This window comes from Seriola aureovittata, chromosome 4 (genome assembly GCF_021018895.1).
Source record: "Seriola aureovittata isolate HTS-2021-v1 ecotype China chromosome 4, ASM2101889v1, whole genome shotgun sequence".
In the NCBI taxonomy this organism is placed as follows: Eukaryota; Metazoa; Chordata; class Actinopteri; order Carangiformes; family Carangidae; genus Seriola; species Seriola aureovittata.
In genome coordinates this window covers 24,569,450-24,590,536 of record NC_079367.1, presented here as the reverse complement: position 1 = coordinate 24,590,536, position 21,087 = coordinate 24,569,450, and the positions used below count along the sequence as shown (strand labels likewise).

General features: G+C 40.6%; 2 protein-coding genes across 3 annotated transcripts in view; both read right to left on the bottom strand.

The window, feature by feature from the left end:
• Positions 1-12,694, bottom strand: part of gab2 (GRB2-associated binding protein 2) — a 36,452-nt gene extending 23,758 nt beyond the window's left edge. Inside the window, exon 1 of one of the 2 annotated variants that reach the window (XM_056374021.1) lies at positions 12,295-12,694. In XM_056374021.1, coding sequence (XP_056229996.1) covers positions 12,295-12,366 — 72 coding nt within the window. In that variant the 5' untranslated portion in view covers positions 12,367-12,694. The remainder of the gene's footprint in view (positions 1-12,294) is intronic. The other variant, XM_056374020.1, reaches the window with a different exon arrangement.
• A 684-nt stretch (positions 12,695-13,378) lies between these two features.
• On the bottom strand, positions 13,379-18,593 carry nars2 (asparaginyl-tRNA synthetase 2, mitochondrial). Its single transcript, XM_056374022.1, has 14 exons — positions 18,264-18,593; positions 17,036-17,145; positions 16,830-16,950; positions 16,573-16,713; positions 16,397-16,477; positions 16,150-16,244; positions 15,876-16,008; positions 15,518-15,616; positions 15,376-15,413; positions 15,215-15,281; positions 14,959-15,096; positions 14,747-14,844; positions 13,765-13,791; positions 13,379-13,668 (listed from the first exon to the last, which is right to left on the bottom strand). Exons 1-14 carry the CDS (start codon positions 18,423-18,425, stop codon positions 13,524-13,526), a joined length of 1,455 nt encoding a protein of 484 aa, XP_056229997.1. The 5' UTR covers positions 18,426-18,593; the 3' UTR covers positions 13,379-13,523.
• Positions 18,594-21,087: the final 2,494 nt, after the last annotated feature.

Sequence of the window (21,087 nt, the reverse complement as noted above, 5' to 3'; positions counted from 1 at the left end):
TGAACCCAACTCATCACTGTGCTCTCCCACGAACCGGCTAATGAACTTTGAGATGGTTGCGGCCTAAACAATTATCCAAGGTGTGCCTTTTAAAGCAATAGAGCAATACATAGTGTGTGTGTATGTGTATGTGTGTGTGCGCAGTAGAAGGCTGTGTCAACAAACTTGCTGATAAGCATCAGTCAACATGTTTTTAAATGTGCATGAGCAAACATCCAAACTAAACACGTATGTTATCCAAGTTAAAAGGCTAGAATAGTCTTGTTTACCTCTTCTCCTATTAGAGCAGGGGAAGAGGAGACAGCAGGTTGTTGTCTTCTCTGCTTTACCTGCTGCTGCAGGACACACACACACACACACACACTGCACTACACTACACAGCTGCACAAACACCAGCACTGTGGGACAGCGGGCGAGCCGTGTGACCACCTCGATTGTGTACATTTTCTCATCTATGAGCAGCTTTTGTAAAGGTCGTGTGTTGTGGCAGAGCAATTTACCTCTCGCGACTCTGAAAGCTTGGCTGCAGTCGAACTGGACGCCTCAGGCAGCATGTCTCCGGTTTAATCTGAGCGACGGCACATCCGCGCTCGTGCTCTCACACACACACACCGACACTGTGATGAGACGGCATGAAAATTGCACTGGCGCTCGGCCATTACTGCTTAATTACAGTAAAAGGTGAGTTGAGAGTGATCCCATCAGTGTTCTGAGGGACGGGACTGAGCATGCAGAGAATTAAGAGGTAGGAGAAGTGGTCGGGCATTTCTTTAGTATCAAATTTCAGCCATTAAGGCCTCACCGCAGCCCGAGTTCAATGTGAACCTTCACACATCTGGAATCTCTATGTAAAATTGAAATATTTTAATCATTTATTTTATTTTGTAGGCAAAGGTCTTGTGAAGCTGCTTGTGTTATGAGCGATTCCAGAAGCAAAAACAACTGCTCATATGTTAGCATGACACATACTTTCGTTTCACTCACCCTGAATGCTCACTGGCTCTGAATAAGGACTAAAATAAAGCAGTCATCCCACATCTATTCTATGTGGGTGCTGTTTCCTAGCTTCTCAAAGTTATAGTGAAGAACAAAAGAGGAATATTCAGCACATCGGTGATTTCACGTATTGTCCCTTTCTTGTGGCTGAATGAGGCTTGAATTTCATCTTTCCGGAAAACTCCTCTCAACAAAAAAACATCAGTGAGGACCACTTTGCGATGCATGAATTAACAAGGTGGGACTGTTAATATAATGGCCACGATTGTATGAGTGAATGACTAAACACTGATTCTGGTTAATGTGCTGAGAAGGGACAAAGCTGGACGGACAATGACGACAGAAGCCTGATTATCTAGTCCTAATCAATAGCGGGTCACACGTCAGCCCACATTCCAGGAACAGATGGGAGTTTTAGCAACTGAGGGAATGCAGTCCAGTTACATTTGAGGAATATCGCCTGCACACACACACACACAAAAAAAAAAACACCTTTCAAATTTGTATTTTAATATTTTAGCTTTCATATTTTGAAGTGGTAATATTCTCCCTGAAAAATCATGAACAGAGCATGAAGAAAATGAAGATGCTTAACCCCTCATGCTCGACAGTCCACTGAAAATATGTTTGTCTTCTCCTCCGTCGTGTAGCTGTATGGGGTGTCATGTATCTGTATTTACCTATGTGACGCCGGTTTATGTAACAGTAAGCTTGAATAAACCGCAAATGGACGTGAGAGAGCGTGAGGAAGTTCCTTGAATATCCTACAGTTTACACAGAGTTCCACATCTCGGCTCTGAGCGAGATGTTAAGCAGACAGCTCTTCCAGACTAAGTTTATAATGCACGTTTCTGGAGCCTTTCCAATAAATTCAGGTCACAAACAAAACAGGAGTCCAACAGTGTGCCAACAATGTGGGGCCCATTTTTTTTTTTGCATTTTCAGCAGCTCCAGCCCATTATCTGTCTCAAGTGGTGAGGAGATCCAGATGCTCCTGGGTCGGACACGGCTCCGTCCCAACCGCGTACCCAGAGACGTAAACACGAAAAGATGTAAAACAGAGTTGCTGATAGTTTAAAACTATGTTTAAGTCCAACGGATGCATTAGAGCAGCGTCGCAATTTAAATGAAACTGCTCAGGTTTCCCAATAGTCAAAACACTGACCTTGAAAGGCCGGCAGCTGCAAGACATAACACATGCAGATAAGACCCAAACAGGCCCATAAATTCTTGTGTGTTAATAAAAAAGGTGGGAGGTTAGCCACGGAGCGCCAAGACAGACACGGTCCTCTGAAGGGTAGGAACACTTAACTCCTGATGTTTCCCTCATGTGGAACTGCCAAGTTCACATTCTCCTTTCAAACAAGACGCCAGCCTTGAAACCCTTTTAGTGCACGTACTGCAGAGCAGAATATGAATAGAGTCCACATGCAATGCCATCATGTGACTGTGATGGAGAGCTCCATTCTACAGGTGTGATGATGATAAAAAGGGATGCTGCATTTGGTACCCAGAGTCCTCATTCACTCACTTCACTGGGGCCAATGATCTGCGAAATCAGCAGCACATCCTATGAAAAACAACCTCTCAAAAGCTCTCGGTAAATATAATCAGCGTCAATTTGCAGTAGAACACTTCCATCATTAGGAAAATAAGTAATCTCTTGCCATGTCTCCGTATCAGCAAAAGGCCGGGCTTATTTAGAGTGAGCCCGCCCTGACAGTTTGACTAACGGGGAGCATTATCTTTAATCAGAACTCTTTGTGTCACTTCCCCTGCCTCAGCCATCTGCTGCAGCTCATACACGTCTGTAGGGGGGGCGTGCCGTGAGCCTCTCCTGGTCTCTCTCTGATTCATACGAAGGTGGGTTAGATGCAAAACGACAGATAAAACACAACAATAAAACGGTGGGGGACCAAATAGTAAAAACATTTACATTCAGGGCGGGAAATCTGACCTAGGCACCTTAATCTGCTGCACCATCACTCCAGCTCAAACGTCACAACGCCTTCGAGGCTACTCTCCTCACCCACCATTAAAGTCACCCACTGATGTTGCTTACGGGATATTGCATGTATGACATTGGTTCATATACACTGAAAATATATCATGTGGCTGGAGCACACCAGCACATACAGTCCCACACAGTCATTTTCATTAGTATTAGCATTTTTTTAAATGGTTCATTTTAATCAATCATTGATTACAAAAAAGAATATATTCAATGATCAATCATTTATTTAATTAACATTTTAATTAACATTTAATTAACATTTTAGGTTCAATATGCTGTCCTTTAATGATGAACACAAATATATTGTTTTTAAAGGCATTCAAATTTGACTTTTGTTTGTTCAGTCTTTATCATAATCAACCTCACAATTTCTTTGTCTTCTGCCTTAATGTACCAGGTGAGCTACGAGGGCGCCCGAATTATAATAATTATTACGAAAAGAGTAGAGAATGAGAGTGACAGTGACAGTCAGGGGAGAGAGAGAGAGAGAGAGAGAGAGGGGATGACATGCAGTAAAGGGTCCAGGCTGCTGCAATAAGGACTCTGGGGTACTGACAACCTTAAATTTAGGACAGAACAGTTTAAAAAATGTTAAAGCAGAAGTGATTTGTGAGATTGATTATGATATTGTCTTTTACAAAAGCATTTCTAAAATATGATCCATTTAGTCATCATTTAAATAGACATTAATGAAGTACAACTTATAAATGGCACATTTAATGAACATTTTGTCTTTTTTTTTTTTTTTTACAATTAAAATGATCACTCTTTAAATTACTGTCTAAGGCAACTTGCAATAAATTTATTAGAATTAATCACTGAAATATATTATAAAAATTCGGTCACACTTTATTTTGATAGTCCACCTACATAGAGTCTACAGAATATTCAACTGACAATTAGTGAATCATTTTAATGGTTAGGATGAAGTTGAGTGTAACAGCTAAATTGTTGAATCTCAACTAATAACCTAGTGTAATGTAAAACTCTCTGCAGGCGGACTATTCAAATGTGTTGCTAATAATTCAAGTAGGATGCTGCAGACTCCATAACTGCTCTAATCTTTATGAATTATCGGCTGAGCTAATATTGTTGCTGTGTTTTTGGCCATGTTGCACCATTCAGAAATTTCCTTCCTTTTTGTAACTTCACAAAAAAAAGAAGAAAAAGCTCTCACAATGTTCCCTGATGCAGTTTTCGTTTACACACATGACAGCATGGTAACTGGTGAAACCATTTTGATGCTAAACATAAGACATTCACTCTGTCGAGTTTGCAATAATAACACTGGAGTCAATGCTGCCTGTATGGAAGTCACAAATCACAAGTCGTATCGCAAGTCATGTGAAGCACCTTCTTCTCCTGAGTCACTTGCCATGTTGTCAGTGTTTCAACAAACACACGTCACTGCCTCCAGAGGAACTTCAGGTTTTCTGCAATATGTAGGAACTGAATGAATAAAATCCAAACTACTGAGACTTTTTGCTGAGACAAGTCATAATAGATGTGTTAAAATGATAACACAACACCTCTGGCATATCCGACCTTTTACCATCTGTATTTTGGGGGTTGTGAGCCTCCAACATGCCTATCAATGGGTACATTATGTCACCTGAAATCCTTGGAGTCACATGTCAGTAATCAGCATCGCCATCTGCTAATCTTTGATGTCATCGTACTATTTTGTCTCCGTGTATTCTAGTAAAGTCTGTATTTGCACACCGGCTGCATTACTCAGAGTTTATTCTTATCTGAGCTTCAGTTGTAACAAATTTCGGTTCCTACAGCTGAAGCGCAGTGACTCATTACTGTCTGGATTCTCAGAAGAAACAAATCACTGATCTCACCAGTGCTGATATGTAGCAGAGGGAGAGGTTAACAATCCAAAATTATATTCTAATTATTGACATTCACTCTCATCGGCTTGGCTACATGTATGGCGGTTTTATGAAAAAACGGACTTAAATATAACACTTGTTTTTTCCACTGCATCACTGCTTCTGATATCTAATGATATCTTTTGCTGCTATATAGCCCTAGGAAACGTATGTGTTTTGTAGCTGTTTTCAGTTTGACTTCTATAACCACCTCTACCACGACCTCAGGCAGGAGGCACTTTGTTTACACGTTTCCAACTCCTACAAACTATCACACCAGGGCAAAGTATTTCAAATGTAACGGAAAGAAAAACACATCTTATCAGCTTAATTCTAGCATAGTCACAGCTGTTAAGTGTTGCATTTATATATCAAATCAAGTCAAGTCAAATCCTATTTTATATTTAATGATGCACCTGCCACAGTATCCTTAGCTGGTTCAAACAAAGTGACTGTCCACTCCCAATTCACAAGAACAATGTGTGTCAGGCTCATGAGCAAGTTTCAATGCAAAGACGATTTTTCGGACACATTTTCAAGGGATGCGCACTAACAAAACTTTGGCTGATATGCAAAAGTGCATGCTCATTTTGGCCGGTACCATTCCACTGCAAATCTGCCATTCATGTCACGTTTTCCACCGTGTGCATCACCTGCGAATCGTCTGGTCTGTTTTTTTCTGAGGCTCATAGGTCCCTGAAAGCTTCCCTGGATTAGTCTGACTGTCACACTAATGTCACAATAAAATAAAATAAAATAAAAAGAGTCTTTATAATAATTAAAAGAGAAAATCTGTTCCCCTCAATTATCACAAAATAGTTCTGGATTGCAAAATAAATTCTATGTGAACTTTAATTGAAAAGGCAAATTATTTTCTCAGTTAAACGGGACCATTAGTAATGAATCAGATTTTTAAGCCTCATACATACAAACTGATAAATTGCGCACAAATTTATTTATTTTTTACATTCCCATTTTTTCCTTTTAATGGATTTATGTATCCTAACCATGTTTGTACTGTTGTCATTTCTATTTTTTTTTTTTTAGCTCTTACGTACAATACATTATAACTGTTACACAGATTATTTTCACAAACAATCCCTCTACAAACAGGCAAGTCCACATCTTTGTGAGGGGTAATCACAACCCTAATATGTAAAACACTATTTATGACACAGCAAGGCTAATTTTCATTTTTTATTTTGGTCCTGCTTAAAAAAACATTAACATGCTGCCAGAAGAAAATGTCCACCACCTAATGTTCTGCCTGCGAGGACACGTACAAACATCACTGCTTACAAATACGCTGTACTGAGGGAATAGCACATTCTCCTTTCAACATATTTACAATTATGTTATGGTTATAGCATTTGCAGATGGAGCTTAGTGTTGTTGTAATCAGCTGTGTTTCATTTACGAGTTAAAAGTAGGTTTATCTTGATTTTACTTCTAGTCTATGTGAGCTATAAAAAATGCATTTAGGAAAAAAATAATGAACATTTCATATGCTTTAATGGCCACCGTGATGATCTACAAAGGATTTAAGATGCCCTGCATATTTGTTTGATGTTATGTGTTACATAATACAGAAAATAATAAACAGGCTTGTGACTAGAAGGTTACCAGTGTGACTTTTTGGAAATGTGTCTGTTAAAGAGTAACAGTCTCCACTCCCTCACCATCTACTGTCACGGTGCATCTAAGCTGGACCCGGTCAAACAGAGGTGCTCTGGGGGCGTCAGAAAATGCCTGGAAGCTCTCAGGTGTCAGTAGCTGTTTTCAGTGAGTCGGTCAAAAAGAGCAAGTGTGCTCAGTCAACAACCACATAAATGCCAAAAAGGACAATTTGATGGTTGTCAATGACCTTTCCAGGTCCCACACAAGACAGAGAACTAAACCGGCACAGGCAGTCAACTAACTAATAATACTTCAATGCCTTTTTGCGTCATTCTCAGTTTTACGTCTTCGTATGCTGCCAAGCAGGAAGCCAAAAGGCATTTCTTCTGAGTCACGTCACGACTGCAAAGCCCATTTTCTTCAGAAGGCCAATCTAATGACAGTCATATGACATGTAAGCTTCAGCTAGCGGCATGATTCCTGTATATGACTTGGATCTAATCAGCAGTGCAGAAACTAGATTTCTCTTCCCGTAGAAGAAAAAAGAAAACATTATCCTTCAGCGTAACAATACTACACTACTACATTACAACACAATACTACATTTAGTTGGTTAGGCTTTTGATTAAGTAGAAGCACACACTTGGGTGGAGATGAAACAAACCATATACTGTATCTCTGATCTGTGGCCATTTTACTCTGCTGTTATAGTCAGACTAGCATCAAACTACAGCTTGTAGATGCCATATCAACTTTTTGTTTATCGTCTCACAAGTCCAATGTTTTCCAGAACTGTAATCATTTATGACGTCTGGATCAGCTAAAATAAAAATGGATTAATCCCAAAAGTTGTTGAGATCAGCTGTTTATGATCCATGTTGCTGTAGTCTGACTCATTTCTATTTTAAGCACTATTAAATGAAACCATCAGCCCTGTGATAGTGAGAGCTCAGCAAATAAGTACAGACATTCACAGTGCTGGTCCAAATCACAAGAGACTAGAATTAGTGCCTCGTGGCTGTATGTCTTCTGCCAACCAGACAATTTTTGGAGTTTACGTCCATGTCTGACCAGACCCACATAATATGTGTAGTAAAGACTTTGAAGGAATTTAATTAAAGGGATTAAGCAGTTTTTTTTGTTTTGTTTTTTTGGCAAAATTGAAGTTATAACATTGAGAGAAACAAAAAACAGAGTCAAATTCCTTGTGTGTGTTGACATGCTTGGCCAATGAAGCGGAGTCTGATAGAACACAATCCTTCAAATATGGATGTTTCTGCAAAGAAGCTACAAATTCTAAAACATAGATGCTTCACACACATCTTCAACCCGGTAGCACAGAAGATCTACACGATCACCACAGTTTCAAGCTGAGTATCCAAAATTACTGTCACCAGTTTAGTAACCAACCAAATGCGGAATACGGTCACAATCTCTCCCTCTGTTCCTGAGTTACAGCATTGAAATGTTGCCAGAAAAGTATTTTTTGCAGAACTTAATGTCATAATTTCCTCCTATCAGACATTTGAGTAAATTCTCTCATATTTAGCATTTTAATTCTTGAGTTATGGCCAAAAACATGTTTTGTGAGGGCAAAGTGACCTTGACCTTTGACCACCAAAATCCAATCATTTCATGTTTTAGTCCAAGTGAACGTCTGTGCCATTATTTGAAGAAATCCCCTCGAGGCGTTTCTGAGATATTGCATTCACAAGAATGAGATGGATAGACAGAAGGATGGACGGAGAACCTGAAAGCATAATGCCTCCAGCCATGGCTGTCGCTGCCGCAGAGGCACAACAAAAAAAATCTGTGGGATCTAATTTTCTTTCTGAATGGCACTATTTTAAGATCAGCTGATAGAGCCTTGATATGGAAATACATTTATATACTCACAGACCAATTGAATTTATTTCCCTGTCATGGGACCTCTGTCATAACACTTCCTGTAGGTACCATCCAAAGGAAGTCTGGCATCTGCTATTGGTGCAATAATTAAGTTTTGGACAGAAAACACACAGGCTACACCAGAGTTCATGGCACAGGACAGGATATTATGACAGAGGTTCAAACATGGCCGCCATGCAGTTTTACAATTAATCTGTAAAAGAAAGGATGTGGTTGGGGAACAAAAAGTTGAGAAAGTATAATGTTGTGACACTTGTGACTTTTATGAATTAATTTCCTATGAATGTTAAGACTGTCAATGCATATGAAAACAACAGCATACTAAGTTTAAAATCTACATAAATGTATCAAAAACTCTGATTAGAGATTAATATTCTGTTTCCATCTCAAATGTGAGAATACACTGGTTTAGGTTTTATACTGCTAACTGCACAGAACAAGCAATTTGAGGTCACCAAACTATAAAAGGCATTTTATACTTTTTTTCTGACATGTTTTACACTAAAGAATAATCAATTAATCAGGCTAAAAGAGATTTTTAACCTTTGCTGATTAAATAAAGTTAAATTAATCCAAAGATTAACCAGTGAAAATGATCATAGGTTGCTTTCTTGCGTCAATAACAAGGATCCCTTTAAGTGAACGTATCATATGATAATAAACTAATCTGACTTTGATACTGCAGTCACATAAACACCCCAGTTTTGTAGCTTGTGGGGAAAGGCCCATATGAGGGCCCACAGATAAAGTGGAACAAGGAAAATGTCTGTTTGAGCGCCGGGTGTCTGTCAAAGCAGGAACTGGGAGGCGTTCTCAGTTGACCTCTGAGGGCAAGGACTTCCCAAAGCCCCTCTGCAAAACAACAGTAGACCCGGCAGCTGACAGTGGGACGCAGGCTGCTGCTGCTGCTGCTCTGCTATGCCTGCCTTGAAAACTCACTCACTCCCCCCACCTCTCTTCCTCTCTGTCTCCTCTTGTGTACCATCCACGAGGGCAAGATGGTAAAGCCCCCTTTGAAAACCGGCAGTGGGAGAAAGCAGAAGCAGCAGCAGCAGAAGCAGCAGCGATCACCTCGCCGATATGATCTGTCTGGAATGTGGCAAAGCTTTACTGTATGTGAACAGACACGTTTGTGATGTCAGATACAACAACGGACAGGTGGGAGGGTTTAGCCAACAGTAGCTTGATCCCGACCTGAGAACAGGAATTAAATTGTTTACAGTATGACACGTCGCATGTATGATTCATATTGTGCATGCAAAGTAAGGTTCATGATTCATTTAGATGACTTGTTAAGCATACGTCAACATATGTCCACATTTGAGGGAACACGGAGGTGTACCCGTCACCTCTTCCTCACCAACTTTTTCCTATAACTTTATAAATGACCTTTTCTATCTATTACTACTTCCTTTGTCTACCACAAGTCAAGGAAGATTAACTACTGTCAACAACATTTTTTAACAGCACATTGACTTGACAGGTGATAGGTCGTTGGCTAAGCAGCAGCTACAAATAAAAGATGGTTTGCGGGTTAATGTAGCAGACATGATGAAGCATACTGTCTGACCACTGACTGATGAGTAAAATAACCTTAGCAGAACTATGCAAGAGGCACTGGGTAAGTGCTGGATTACTCAGTTGTTTTCATGTTCCTTCTGCTTATTCTGGACATTGTTCAAAAAAAGCAACCGAGGCCACTCCCACCTACCCTTAAAACACTGCCCACCTCTGGAGCCTCGATCAGCCCCCCGAGAAGAGATAAACTCCGACCAAGTGATTCATTTAGCAGCTCTCAGACAAAAGTGTGTGACTGTTTTCCTTGGGGGGAGATGCAGCGTGGGTAAAAAAAAAAAGTGATATATTTAATGCTGCTATCACATGTTTTTTGGGGGAGGGGCACAGAAAGTTTATGTCCATCATGTGTTTGAGCAGCAAGCAGCTGTTGCAGGAGAAGTGAGTCACTGCTACATTTGTAAACAGTTAGAATACATTTAACCAAGACTAGTCATGCTTGTTACGGAGCTTAGGCATGTTGTCTCCTGTTGTCACCACCAGTTGCATCCAGGCTTCAACTGCCACAAGTGTTTTGCTCCCTGACTTTGCATATCATTTGCATGCCAGAACTGCGGTGGTAGTACCAGTTTTACTCTCACCTAACCCTGCACTAGATTGTACGCTGCATTTAACACAATAAGCTGTGTCACATTTTCGGAAACTGTGTCTGTGGAGGGTTGGAGGAGACTTTTTTTTTTTTTTAATATAATGACCAATCATTTCACTAACTACTGATTTACTGGCTCAAGAAGGACTTCATGGTAGAAAGGGGTGGAATATTGACGGGGAATGTGTTGTTAAGGATTAAAACAGCCTTTCATTGTTGCAAATAATCTCCTAAAGGAGGCACAACAGTGAAAACTGTTGTAGCATTTCAGTTAGCACGTCTGTTAGAGCTCCAAAACAATACATTCCTCACACCTCCTCAGCTCATTCCAATACAATGACCAATCAAACTTGCTACCATGAGAAACACAGCACACCTTCAGGCTGGAATGTCAGAGAGTATGTGAGAATAGTATCTGAAAATATCCCTCTTCATTAGGACGTCAACGATGTCAGATGACAGCATATCTGGTGCGTAAATGGCCCCGATTGTCCCCAGCCTGACTTTAAGTGGAAGGAATTTCAGATGGACAGATTATCGCATTCACAAGTCTGCCTGTTCTGGACACTCCATCTCATGACACTGTTTTCTGGCTGAGGCTGAGTGTGTGCGCAGTTGTTTATAGGTTATTGCTCAGGGTGAGAAGCAGGGTGAGAAGGGCTGAGAGGGTGCTCCCTGCTCTCTTGCCTGAGGAAGGCCATTATGTTCGGTCCATTATGCCTTGTGAGGATTTTTTCTCTTGTTTATACAGTACTGCTATGAACAAAGCAAGTTTTTTCCTCTGTACCATTGCAGCTGCTGTTCCATACTGACCATGGTGGTCTCTATGTAAACATTAGCCAGCTTTAAGTGGAAGACAATGAGGAAATGACAGGACAAAAGGGGATGGGGTGGGGGGTGGTGGTGGTGGTTGGGGGGGGGGGGGGTGTACATTTGAAGACATTCAAGGATGGATTTCCAGATGAAACAGAGGGATGACATCATGGCAAAGTCAGCTAGTAGGAACATGGAGAGGCCTGGTAATGCAACACCATACATAAACAGTGGACAGCTGTATTTACAGGAGATTGTCTCATGGTTCTATCTGCCTCCATAAATCCTATTATCTGATTTGCCTCCATTCCCCTGCCCAGCACCCAGCAAGAGACTATAGCAGCTTTGGCTTATACAGCCTTATCGAGCCACTCAAGTGCTGTGCAGTTATCACTATTGTTGTGACACTGGTCAGCTTGGCCAACATAAAAACTGGTCCCATCAATGCTTGATTAGACATTACCTCATCATGATCGGATAAAGCAAAATGGCAGTTTGTGTGTGTCTGAGAGCTATTTAGCCAAAATTACAGACAGCTGTCGGGTATTACACAGGCTTACCTCTGTGTTGTCATGGGACCCCACAGTGTGTGCCCCCCTCCCATGTTTTCCTTTTCAAAACGTACATTTCTAGATTGACAAAAGGATTGACACAGTATTTCAGACTCAATAATAATCTGTGGTGCCTCCTGTGGGTCATTAAACAGAGGAGAGGTCCAGATGGCAGTTGGATGCACCTGCTACAACTGGCCTTTAAATATCTGACTTTCACACTCACTTATTTGAGATGCAGATGAATAAACCACAAAGAGCAGCAACTTGACAGAAGAGGAGAGCAGAGAAATTCGGTTTGTCCTGCACCGGTCAAACTCACAGAGAAACAAAGCGAAAGTGTAATCCACTTACATATCTCCTCAGTTTCTTCTCCGGCGGTGACTTTCTCAGCCAGCCTTGGAAGATGATTTCACCGCCGCTCATGTTTGTCACTGTCTGCTGTTTCCTCTTGCTCTACAACTACCGTCTGTCACTAGTACATGTCGGCTCCTGAAGGCTTGCCTGTTCAAAGTGCTGTCGGCGTTTGGCTCCCACTGGTGCAGTCTGCTCCCCCCATTTGATAAAAATTAGAGTAGTGCTAGTCGGAGATGTTGGCCGTCGCCCCTGGTGGTACAGGACGCAAAACCAGTTAGTGTGGGAGGGAGGGAAAAAAGGCGCAACTCGGCTCTTGGGGAATTACGCACGGCCAGCTGACGAGAAGCCGCGGGTAAAAACTCAACTGATGCAGGGTGAGGAAGTATCATAGGGTGTCTGCAGTTTGTTTTCCCAACTCATACCACGCCCACCGAGCAGAAAGAGGGATGGGCTGCGCTGGGATGAAACAGGATGGGAGAGCTGCTGCCACAAAGTAGCTCCAAGATCCCCAAAGAGTTTAAATAATGGAGGAACCGACCTGGATATATCATTTGTCTAATTTAACATAAAATAGTTGTTGATTAAAACAATCCTGTTTCATGTCATATACCGTAAAGTATGTGATTTCAAATTAAAATCAAACACGTGTTGTAAGCCTTACCAAATATAATAATATAATCAATTATAACTAACAGGGCAGATTTCTTTAAGATATTTCCTGTTGTTTGAAAAAGAATATTAAATTAATAAGAGTCAACAGCTGCTGTTATGAACTGAGTCAAATTTTCCCAGTCGGATGAAATGGGGAAAAAGCACCATCTTGTGGAAACTTGACTTGAAAGTTGCTCTGAAAAACCAACATTGTTTTAAATATGGACGTTGAAGAGGTTAGAGAGACATAACATGATGTAACTGAACACTTCCCTAAGAAGCCTCAAAAAATAAACAGTCTATGAATGAAATTTTCTATCATAGTGATCATGTCGTAGTAGGAAGGTCATGAATAACTGCACAAGGCTTATAATTAAATTTTGACAAAGAAAATGTATAATTTCAAATAACAACGATCATTGTTTTCATGTTACAGGTGCAAATAAATTTTAATGATATTTACACACCAATAAACCAACAAAAATTTACAACAATGTTGAAATTATTTGATGTGTGCCAGACAGAAAAAACAGACATCACTGGCTTAATAAATATTACTATGCTTGAACCGTGTTTTATAGAAGACAAGAATGGGAAAATCTAGGGAAAGGAGTAACATCTTTTATGTTGTCAATGCCCAGAATGCATTGCAAAAATCGCTCAAATCCCAGTCCAAAGCCACCATGAGGGACTGAGCCAAAACGTCTCAAATCCAGATACCTGTAAATAAATAAAAAATATCATTAGTACCCTGTCAGTATGTTAAGATTTTTCCTTTAAAATGTTGTTACTGTAAATGTGATTTTTTTTTTTTACCAGCTGTATGTCTCTTCTAATCCAACCCTGGAAAAATATAACACTTAACGTTAGTGCCTTTTATCAAAAACATAAACTCAAGACCTACAATAAATCCTCTCTAGCATCATTTTCATGTTTTAAAGAACAAAACTAACTTTTTTTTGCAGATTTTCTCTTCTGAACTGAGATAAATTCACCAGCACACTGGGCCGTCAGTCAGTTTTATCCACCACAGATTTGCCAACTGTTCCTTCTTGTCTAAAACTATGTACAACTGTCAGTAAAATCTGTGGTCACATCTTATTTACAATGTACAACTGAGACTTCACTGGTCAGCCCTCAGGACGCAGGTACAGGTCCCTGAGGTGCAGAGGGGCTAGTTTTAGGAAAAGCCAGGTACCCACAGCCCCTTTAGGCCTAAACATGATGGCTCGCTGAGCATCTGGTCCTTATGCTGTTCTCCCGTCAGTGTCATGGGCTCTGTGTCCTATTCTCATGTTGTTTTACCTGTTGCTGTTACACGCTGTTGTGTCGTATTTATGTATTTCTGACAGTCGCAGTTGTGTGCTAATTGTTGTACAGTGCTGTGGAAAAGAATTCCCCCCTCAGGGACAATAAAGTCTAACTAACTACAATATATTCATTATGTTAATTGTTCAATTATGTTCTTTTATATAAATATATAAATATGAATGTATTACAATATAAAAATCAAACGTATCCTGCACTTTTCCAAACACTGAATATGTGTAGTGAGTCAGGGGGCTTAAAAACCTGCTAACCCATCAGAAGAACTTACGGAAAAGATGTTGGGTGTGTTGTGGAAGGTTGTATAAAAAAAAAACACTTTGTCAACCAGCCACAGCAACACTTGTAAAATGCAGCAGCCACACCAGAGTGACACTACAGGGATTATTCTTGATCTCAATTAATTTAAAGCAACTAAGCAGACACTGACAACCGACTTCTAAATATATTAGCATGGGCCTGAAGTTCTTACTCTTCCAGGCGAGCTCGCAGCAGATCCAGCCTCTCCTCTCTCAGCGAGCCCCCACAGAGCTCTCCAACTCCTGGCACAAGAAGGTCCACTGCAGCTGCCTGCAAACAAACGACAGTCAGCTATCATATGCAAATCACTGCAATAACCCAACTGACAGTACAAGGAAACAACTGTGGTTAAATTATTGATTGACTCTGCGTTTTCCATCTTACTGTATGCTTAGGATGGTCCTGGTTGTCTCTTGCATAAAAAGGCTTAAGATCATAAGGATAATCAGTGACAAACACTGGAATGTTGCCACAATGTTTCACCAGGTACTTCTCATGTTCTGTCTGAAGGTCACAACCCCACTGTAGAAAAGAAGAGCTAAGGTCAACGAGGAGCTCTGAGTGTTAAGTTGCAAACATACGGTAGAGGTAGATATCAAGTCTGCTATTTCAAGGAGAAAATAAAATCAGCGCCACTTACATCTGTTGGGAAGGTAAATTTCTGAGAGCTGCGGTTTAGGATGTCTATAGCCTCACTGTAGGTAATCCTAAAAGTAGATCGAGACAGTGTCATTTGTTCAGAGCCTACAACATTTGACATTTTTATTTTTATATGCCACGTTTAGAAAACGAGAGACTCACACAGGGAATCTCCTCTTCATCATAGCATCTACAGTGTCCTTAGAGTATAAGGATGCAATAGGAAAAGAAATGTAAGTTGAGATAATGATGGAGTCAGATGAAGTTGTGGCTGGTTGGTATATAAGTGTCCTTCAGGACTCACCCTGTGTCCAGGAGTCACATGCTTGTGAAACAAAGCCACATCCTCCGCACAGTGAGCCAAGACATGCTCTGTGGCTGATCTGAACATGTCCTCCATGACCTAAGGAGTGGGCCCAGTTTAATAATTAAAGCGCTCCTGACCAACTGTGCACAAGGGCAACTTTAAAAGTCACATCAGGTAAGTGTAAATTTGTTCTTATATAGCATGCTAAAATGAATAGAACACTTTCAGAAATAGAAATCGATCTATTGTATGCACAGAAATATGCTGAGGGAAAAGCAGTAATATGTTAGCTAAAGTGCTGCATGGATCTATACCATAGAGCATTACTGTATTTGAGGACAATGACATGGTGTACCTTGGTGAGATCCTCCAAGGACTGTGTGAAGGAGACCTCGGCCTCCACCATGTAAAACTCAGCCAGATGGCGTCTGCTTTGGGAGTTCTCCGCACGAAATGTTGGCCCAAATGTGTAGACTCTAGAGAAAGCCCTGCAAGAGCATGAGTGACAAGGCATAATTAGAAATGCACTTCAGTGTATGTGCATGTGTCTCTCAGGCGGAACATACAAGAAGGATATGGGAATTTTAAAATTGTCACGAGAAAAGAACTATTCATATACTTTATCTCACCCTGACATCACTTCCAAATGAAGCTGACCGGACACAGTCAGGAAGGCTGGGACGGAGAAAAAGTTCTCACCCTCTTCATGCTCCGGGCCTGATGGCTGTGGTAAAGAACAATATCATTAATCCATAATTCATAATCAGAGCTTTGACTGACAATCACACACTGGAGTTGACACCACATACCGCACAGATCATCAACACATACACCTCAACTTTGATAACATTTGTAAACACATCTTTAGATACTTACCTCGACCTGAAAGAGCTCCCCCGCACCTTCACAGTCATTTGAGGTGATGATTGGAGTGTGAATCTGCACGAAGCCATTTTCCTGGAAAAATAAAAGAATAAACAAACAAATAAATAAATACATACAAAAGGCCTTACTCTGCATTCTGTGAGTGACTCCTCCACTGTTGTTCTCACCTTGAAATACGAGTGAATCGCTGTAGTGGCCTCACTTCGTACTCTCAACAGGGAACTAAAGGCATTTGTTCTACACCTGAGATGAGGAAACTGGCGAATGTACTCGAGGCCGTGTCTCTCTTTGATTTTAAAGGGAAAATCCTAAAAGGCAAAGCGACAATATTAAATGAGATTTCTGATATAACGATCACATAAAAAGTTATAACAGGGATGAGGTGTAATTTAATGCTTTTGTTTGAGACAACAATTGTCCTTACCACAGGGTTACATTCTCCGACTACATGGATTTGGTCTGCTTCCAGTTCAACTGTCTGTTTTTGGTTTGGACTTTTCTTAAGAATACCCGTGACTTCAACAGCACTACCAAAGGTGAGCAACCTTAATATGAAGAGAAAGAGTTAAAGATAGTCAGAGTATTTTATATATGTGCACCCCTCATACTTAAAAAAACAAGAACACTTACGGATCACACAGCTCTGAACCAGCGACAATCTGCAGTGACTGCAAAGAGCTCCCGTCATTCACATGGAGGAAGAGATTTGCCTTCTGAGGTCTGACAGAGCGAACCCATCCCTACATCAGTCAGACAAATCAAACTGCACTTAGTTGTTCCATCCAAAGACACAGAGATATTTTCTATCTGCTTGCATGTAATGTTCATAAACCAAGATGTTGGTAATTTAAGAATTTCACTCCTCGTTCTTTCTCAATAAAATGTCAGCTACATGCAGAAATTTGGTCACCACTGGGAAGATTACATATTTTATAGATTTTTGGAGTGAAAAAAAAAAAAGTAAATACGACGCCTGCAGCAAACAGACATTCAAAATGAGCCTTCAAATGCTGAGTGCAATCTTGAGCACAAATTTGGCCGGTGCTTATTAAGTTAGCACTTAGTCTCTTATGGCAGATATCAAAGCTTGCAAATGTTTTTGTGAGAGTCTTTCTATTCTTGATTTAGGAATTTTCACCCATTCTTTCTTCGGATCACTTTAAGTTCTGGGATATTTTAGGCCGTCTTGCACACACAGCATGTTTAAGATCTACCTGCAGATTTTCAGCGATGTGCACATGAGGGGGAATGTGAGACTGTTCCAAAAGCTTCAGCGTGTGATTCTTGAAGTAGTTGATGATGGACTCTGAGGTCTGCTTTGGGTCATTGTCCTGCTGAAGGAGCCAGCCTCTTTCTACACTGACTGACTTTATAATTAGTGAAATCCATTCTTCCCTCTATCTGTCAAGTGTTTTCTGTTTGTGAAGTTCATGAAAAAGTAACAGCGCATTAACACTTGAAGAAAGGCTAATTTTAAATGTTTGTTACAGTGGTTGTATTTACTTCTTTTGGATGCCCAAACGTTTGCATGGCTCTGCACACGGTGGTATCAGTATACAGTTACATTTGAAATCATTTGGAAAGTGTGAAGCATTAAGCATAGCATTGTCAAACAGGATAGCTAGCTCTCATATAAAGTATATGTGCAGGGTATAGTCCTTGTACAGTTCATGACTGGTTTAGGGTTAGGATTCTTATGATACTATAAGATGAGAGGAATTATTTTTTGCTCAAGGTAGTAGGCTGATTCTCAAAACTTAAATGTGGTAACGTTACGCTAAAATAGGCAGCATGTTACTGCAGCTATAGCACAAATGACGAGTGAACATTAAAAGATAAAAGTGGGGGTTGACGTTACCTGCACTTTAACATTTGTTCCCAACTCAGCACTTGAAAGAGCTTCAGATACTCTTAGCTTCGTTGGTGTCTTCTTACAATACTGTCGAATACTTGACAATATTCCCCGACAGACTGAAGCGGTTGGTGCAACAGAAAACGTTTTAGCTGCAGCCTGAAACATAGTGACAAACGCTGCTGCTTCCGACACAAAAAACACTAAAAGCACAACATGCTGCGACAACCCGAAGACCCTAAAAACAACACACGTTATAGTATTTTCAAGATGAATATAATTTTCCTCCTTCCTGACTTTCACGTTGTATCACTTCTCTAACAGTAACACTTCCTGTTTGGGTCTTTCACCATTCGCCCAATTCAGTCACATGGATTTCAATGAACCAATCAGATTTCGGCTTCTTACAGCAGTCTTTTTCATGATCCAGGGATATGTAGTTATTTTTTTAAAGAGCTTGAATACCACTTTAGACAGAGGTCTGAAGTTTTGATGCCACAATTTCTATTGCACTTATCACTTATTTTATGAATATACTATAAATATTTCTATTTTGTAATATTAAGTGTAGGCTAGAAAATATCTAAATGTGAGAACTGTCAAGAGTAGTATACAAATGTGATCATTTAAATCTGTTTGAGAGGAGAAAAAGAGAGAATTTGTGGGTTTTAAGAACTTTAGTCAGCTCTGATTCAACCATACATAAATAAATACAGAAAAAATACTTAAAACTAAAACTAAATTAAATATTTAAAACGCTGTTCTCTGCTCTGTAAAAAGCATCCAATATTTTAATGTTCACATAGTCACTGCCTATATCAACAGCGAGTATGTAGGGAATTAGTGGTAAGGCAAGCATTGTGTCTTGGTGTAAAAATGTAACAAATTTTCTAATGCATGCTAAATCCTCTCTTCGGGTCCACTGAGCAGAATATTTCATACAAAAGGCCATAGACAAGTTCATCTCTGCATACAGGGAGAAATGTTAAATATATTTCCAACACATGTTGAGTGATTCAGTAGTGTAATGAAGCAAGCAGAACAGCTATCACGACCACATGGAAATCTTCTTTAATCTTGCATGAGGTATCTGCCGTCAGCGTGGGGTCCATTTGCGCACAAACCTTGTTAATTCAATACCCACAACGACACTTGGTCTATTTCCACCATTTGCTGCTGGAGTAAATCAGATCATGCCAGCAATGTAATAAGATGCCATAGACAATTATTCACCTGGTCCCGCCTGTCAGCTTTGGAGCCCCTGGTCTGGCTCTGGCAGCAAACACAGAGCTGGGTGTCTCCACCTCCGGCTGCTTATGACACATCATCATTAAAGCCAACATGATGCATTTGAAAAGTCAGCAGGGTCATTGATATTAATTATCTCCAGCATGGTGGGAGCAATTATGCACATGTTCTCATCTTAATGGGGAGCAGAACGACTCTATTTTCTGATTCATTGACAAAGAGTGTAAAATATAATGTGAAATTTTGCAAAGGTCATGTATGTCTCTATGTTTCAATGTCTTTAGAGCAAAGTTGAAACATGGTGACAATCAGACCTAATGAAGCCACCAATCATGAGAAAGTTAACTTTAATTTGCTGCTGGGAGACAAACACTGATTTTACAACCAAAAATAAATGAATAAACAAAAAAAAAAATCCCTTCCAGGAATCGTATCAAAATAAATTGTATTTATTATTACAGCAATAAACTGCTGAAATCTGCTTCCCCTTCATCAGTTTCATCATGTGCAATATCTTCCTCTACCACAGGGTAGTGCTGTAGCTCCATGACACTTTCCACTCACCTTCCCCCACCGACTGGAGGTTTACCCCCAGTAGCCTCCAGTATGTTATTAATTTGCCGCTCCGGGGTCTGCTGAAATGGAAACAAGCTGGCATTGCCATGTTCTCTCTGCAGCTCTATCAACAATCATGCAAACGGACGAACGGCTGGCTCTCACTGGCAGCACAGCGCAACTGTGAATTCACGTTGCATCCAGAAGATGTTTTCTACGCGTCAATCGGGGGAATAGGAGAGGTTACAGAAACCGCATTGTTTAGTTATAACTTGAGTTGTAATAAAAAATTATTATCAGGCTTGACACATCCCGTGACAACACGCACGTGGGAGAGATGCGTCGCATGAAGGCTATTTATATTTCTACAGACACATCATCCCACACAAACCACAAGGCAATGTATGCAATGTAACAAGGTGAAAACGGTCTACTCTGCTGTCTGTAGCTGTAAAACTCTTACACACCCCAAGGTAAAACACCCTGGAGTAAAACGTTACCCTCCTGTTTAGACTCCACATGTAATAAATCAAGAGGAGTCAGATCATGGTATTCCTAATGGGAGGTACACAGCGCTCTGTTCTCTACAGGTGGAGGAGTTGTTTGGCAGTGGCCTGACAACCTTATTTGGGCTTAACAACTTGTTAGAATCAATACGCGATTAGTCAGCAAAACAACGGATTTTGCTGTAAAAGCTCGGATCTCAGGAGGATCACTGAACTTAGAGGGCAAGTGCATCCACTGCTCTCAGCTGTCTGCCCAATGACTGCAGCACCGAACCGCATCGACAGCACCCCACCCCACCGCACCCCACCAAGTTCACCAGCCTTCATCAGCCCCTCCAAATATTCTGCATTCTCAAATGGACGGCTGCATCGATTTTATGTAACATGGCTCGTTAAGTGCTGATTAGACCATTATAGTGATGTGATTTCAGGGAATGGGTTTGGGTGACACTCGGCCAAACACAAATCAAAAGGAACTAACAACCCTCAGTGAAAAAGATTTGGGCTGTTGCTCTGCCTCA

What these genes read in the sequence shown, in the direction of transcription:
- nars2 (XM_056374022.1), bottom strand. Translation starts at nt 18,425, where the DNA reads ATGTTTCAGGCTGCAGCTAAAACGTTTTCTGTTGCACCAACCGCTTCA. An exon ending in GGTTCAGAGCTGTGTGATCC is followed by an intron (nt 16,951 to 17,035) that starts GTAAGTGTTCTT and finishes CTTCATATTAAG; the next exon opens with GTTGCTCACCTTTGGTAGTG. An exon ending in ATGAAGAGGAGATTCCCTGT is followed by an intron (nt 15,282 to 15,375) that starts GTGAGTCTCTCG and finishes ATCTACTTTTAG; the next exon opens with GATTACCTACAGTGAGGCTA.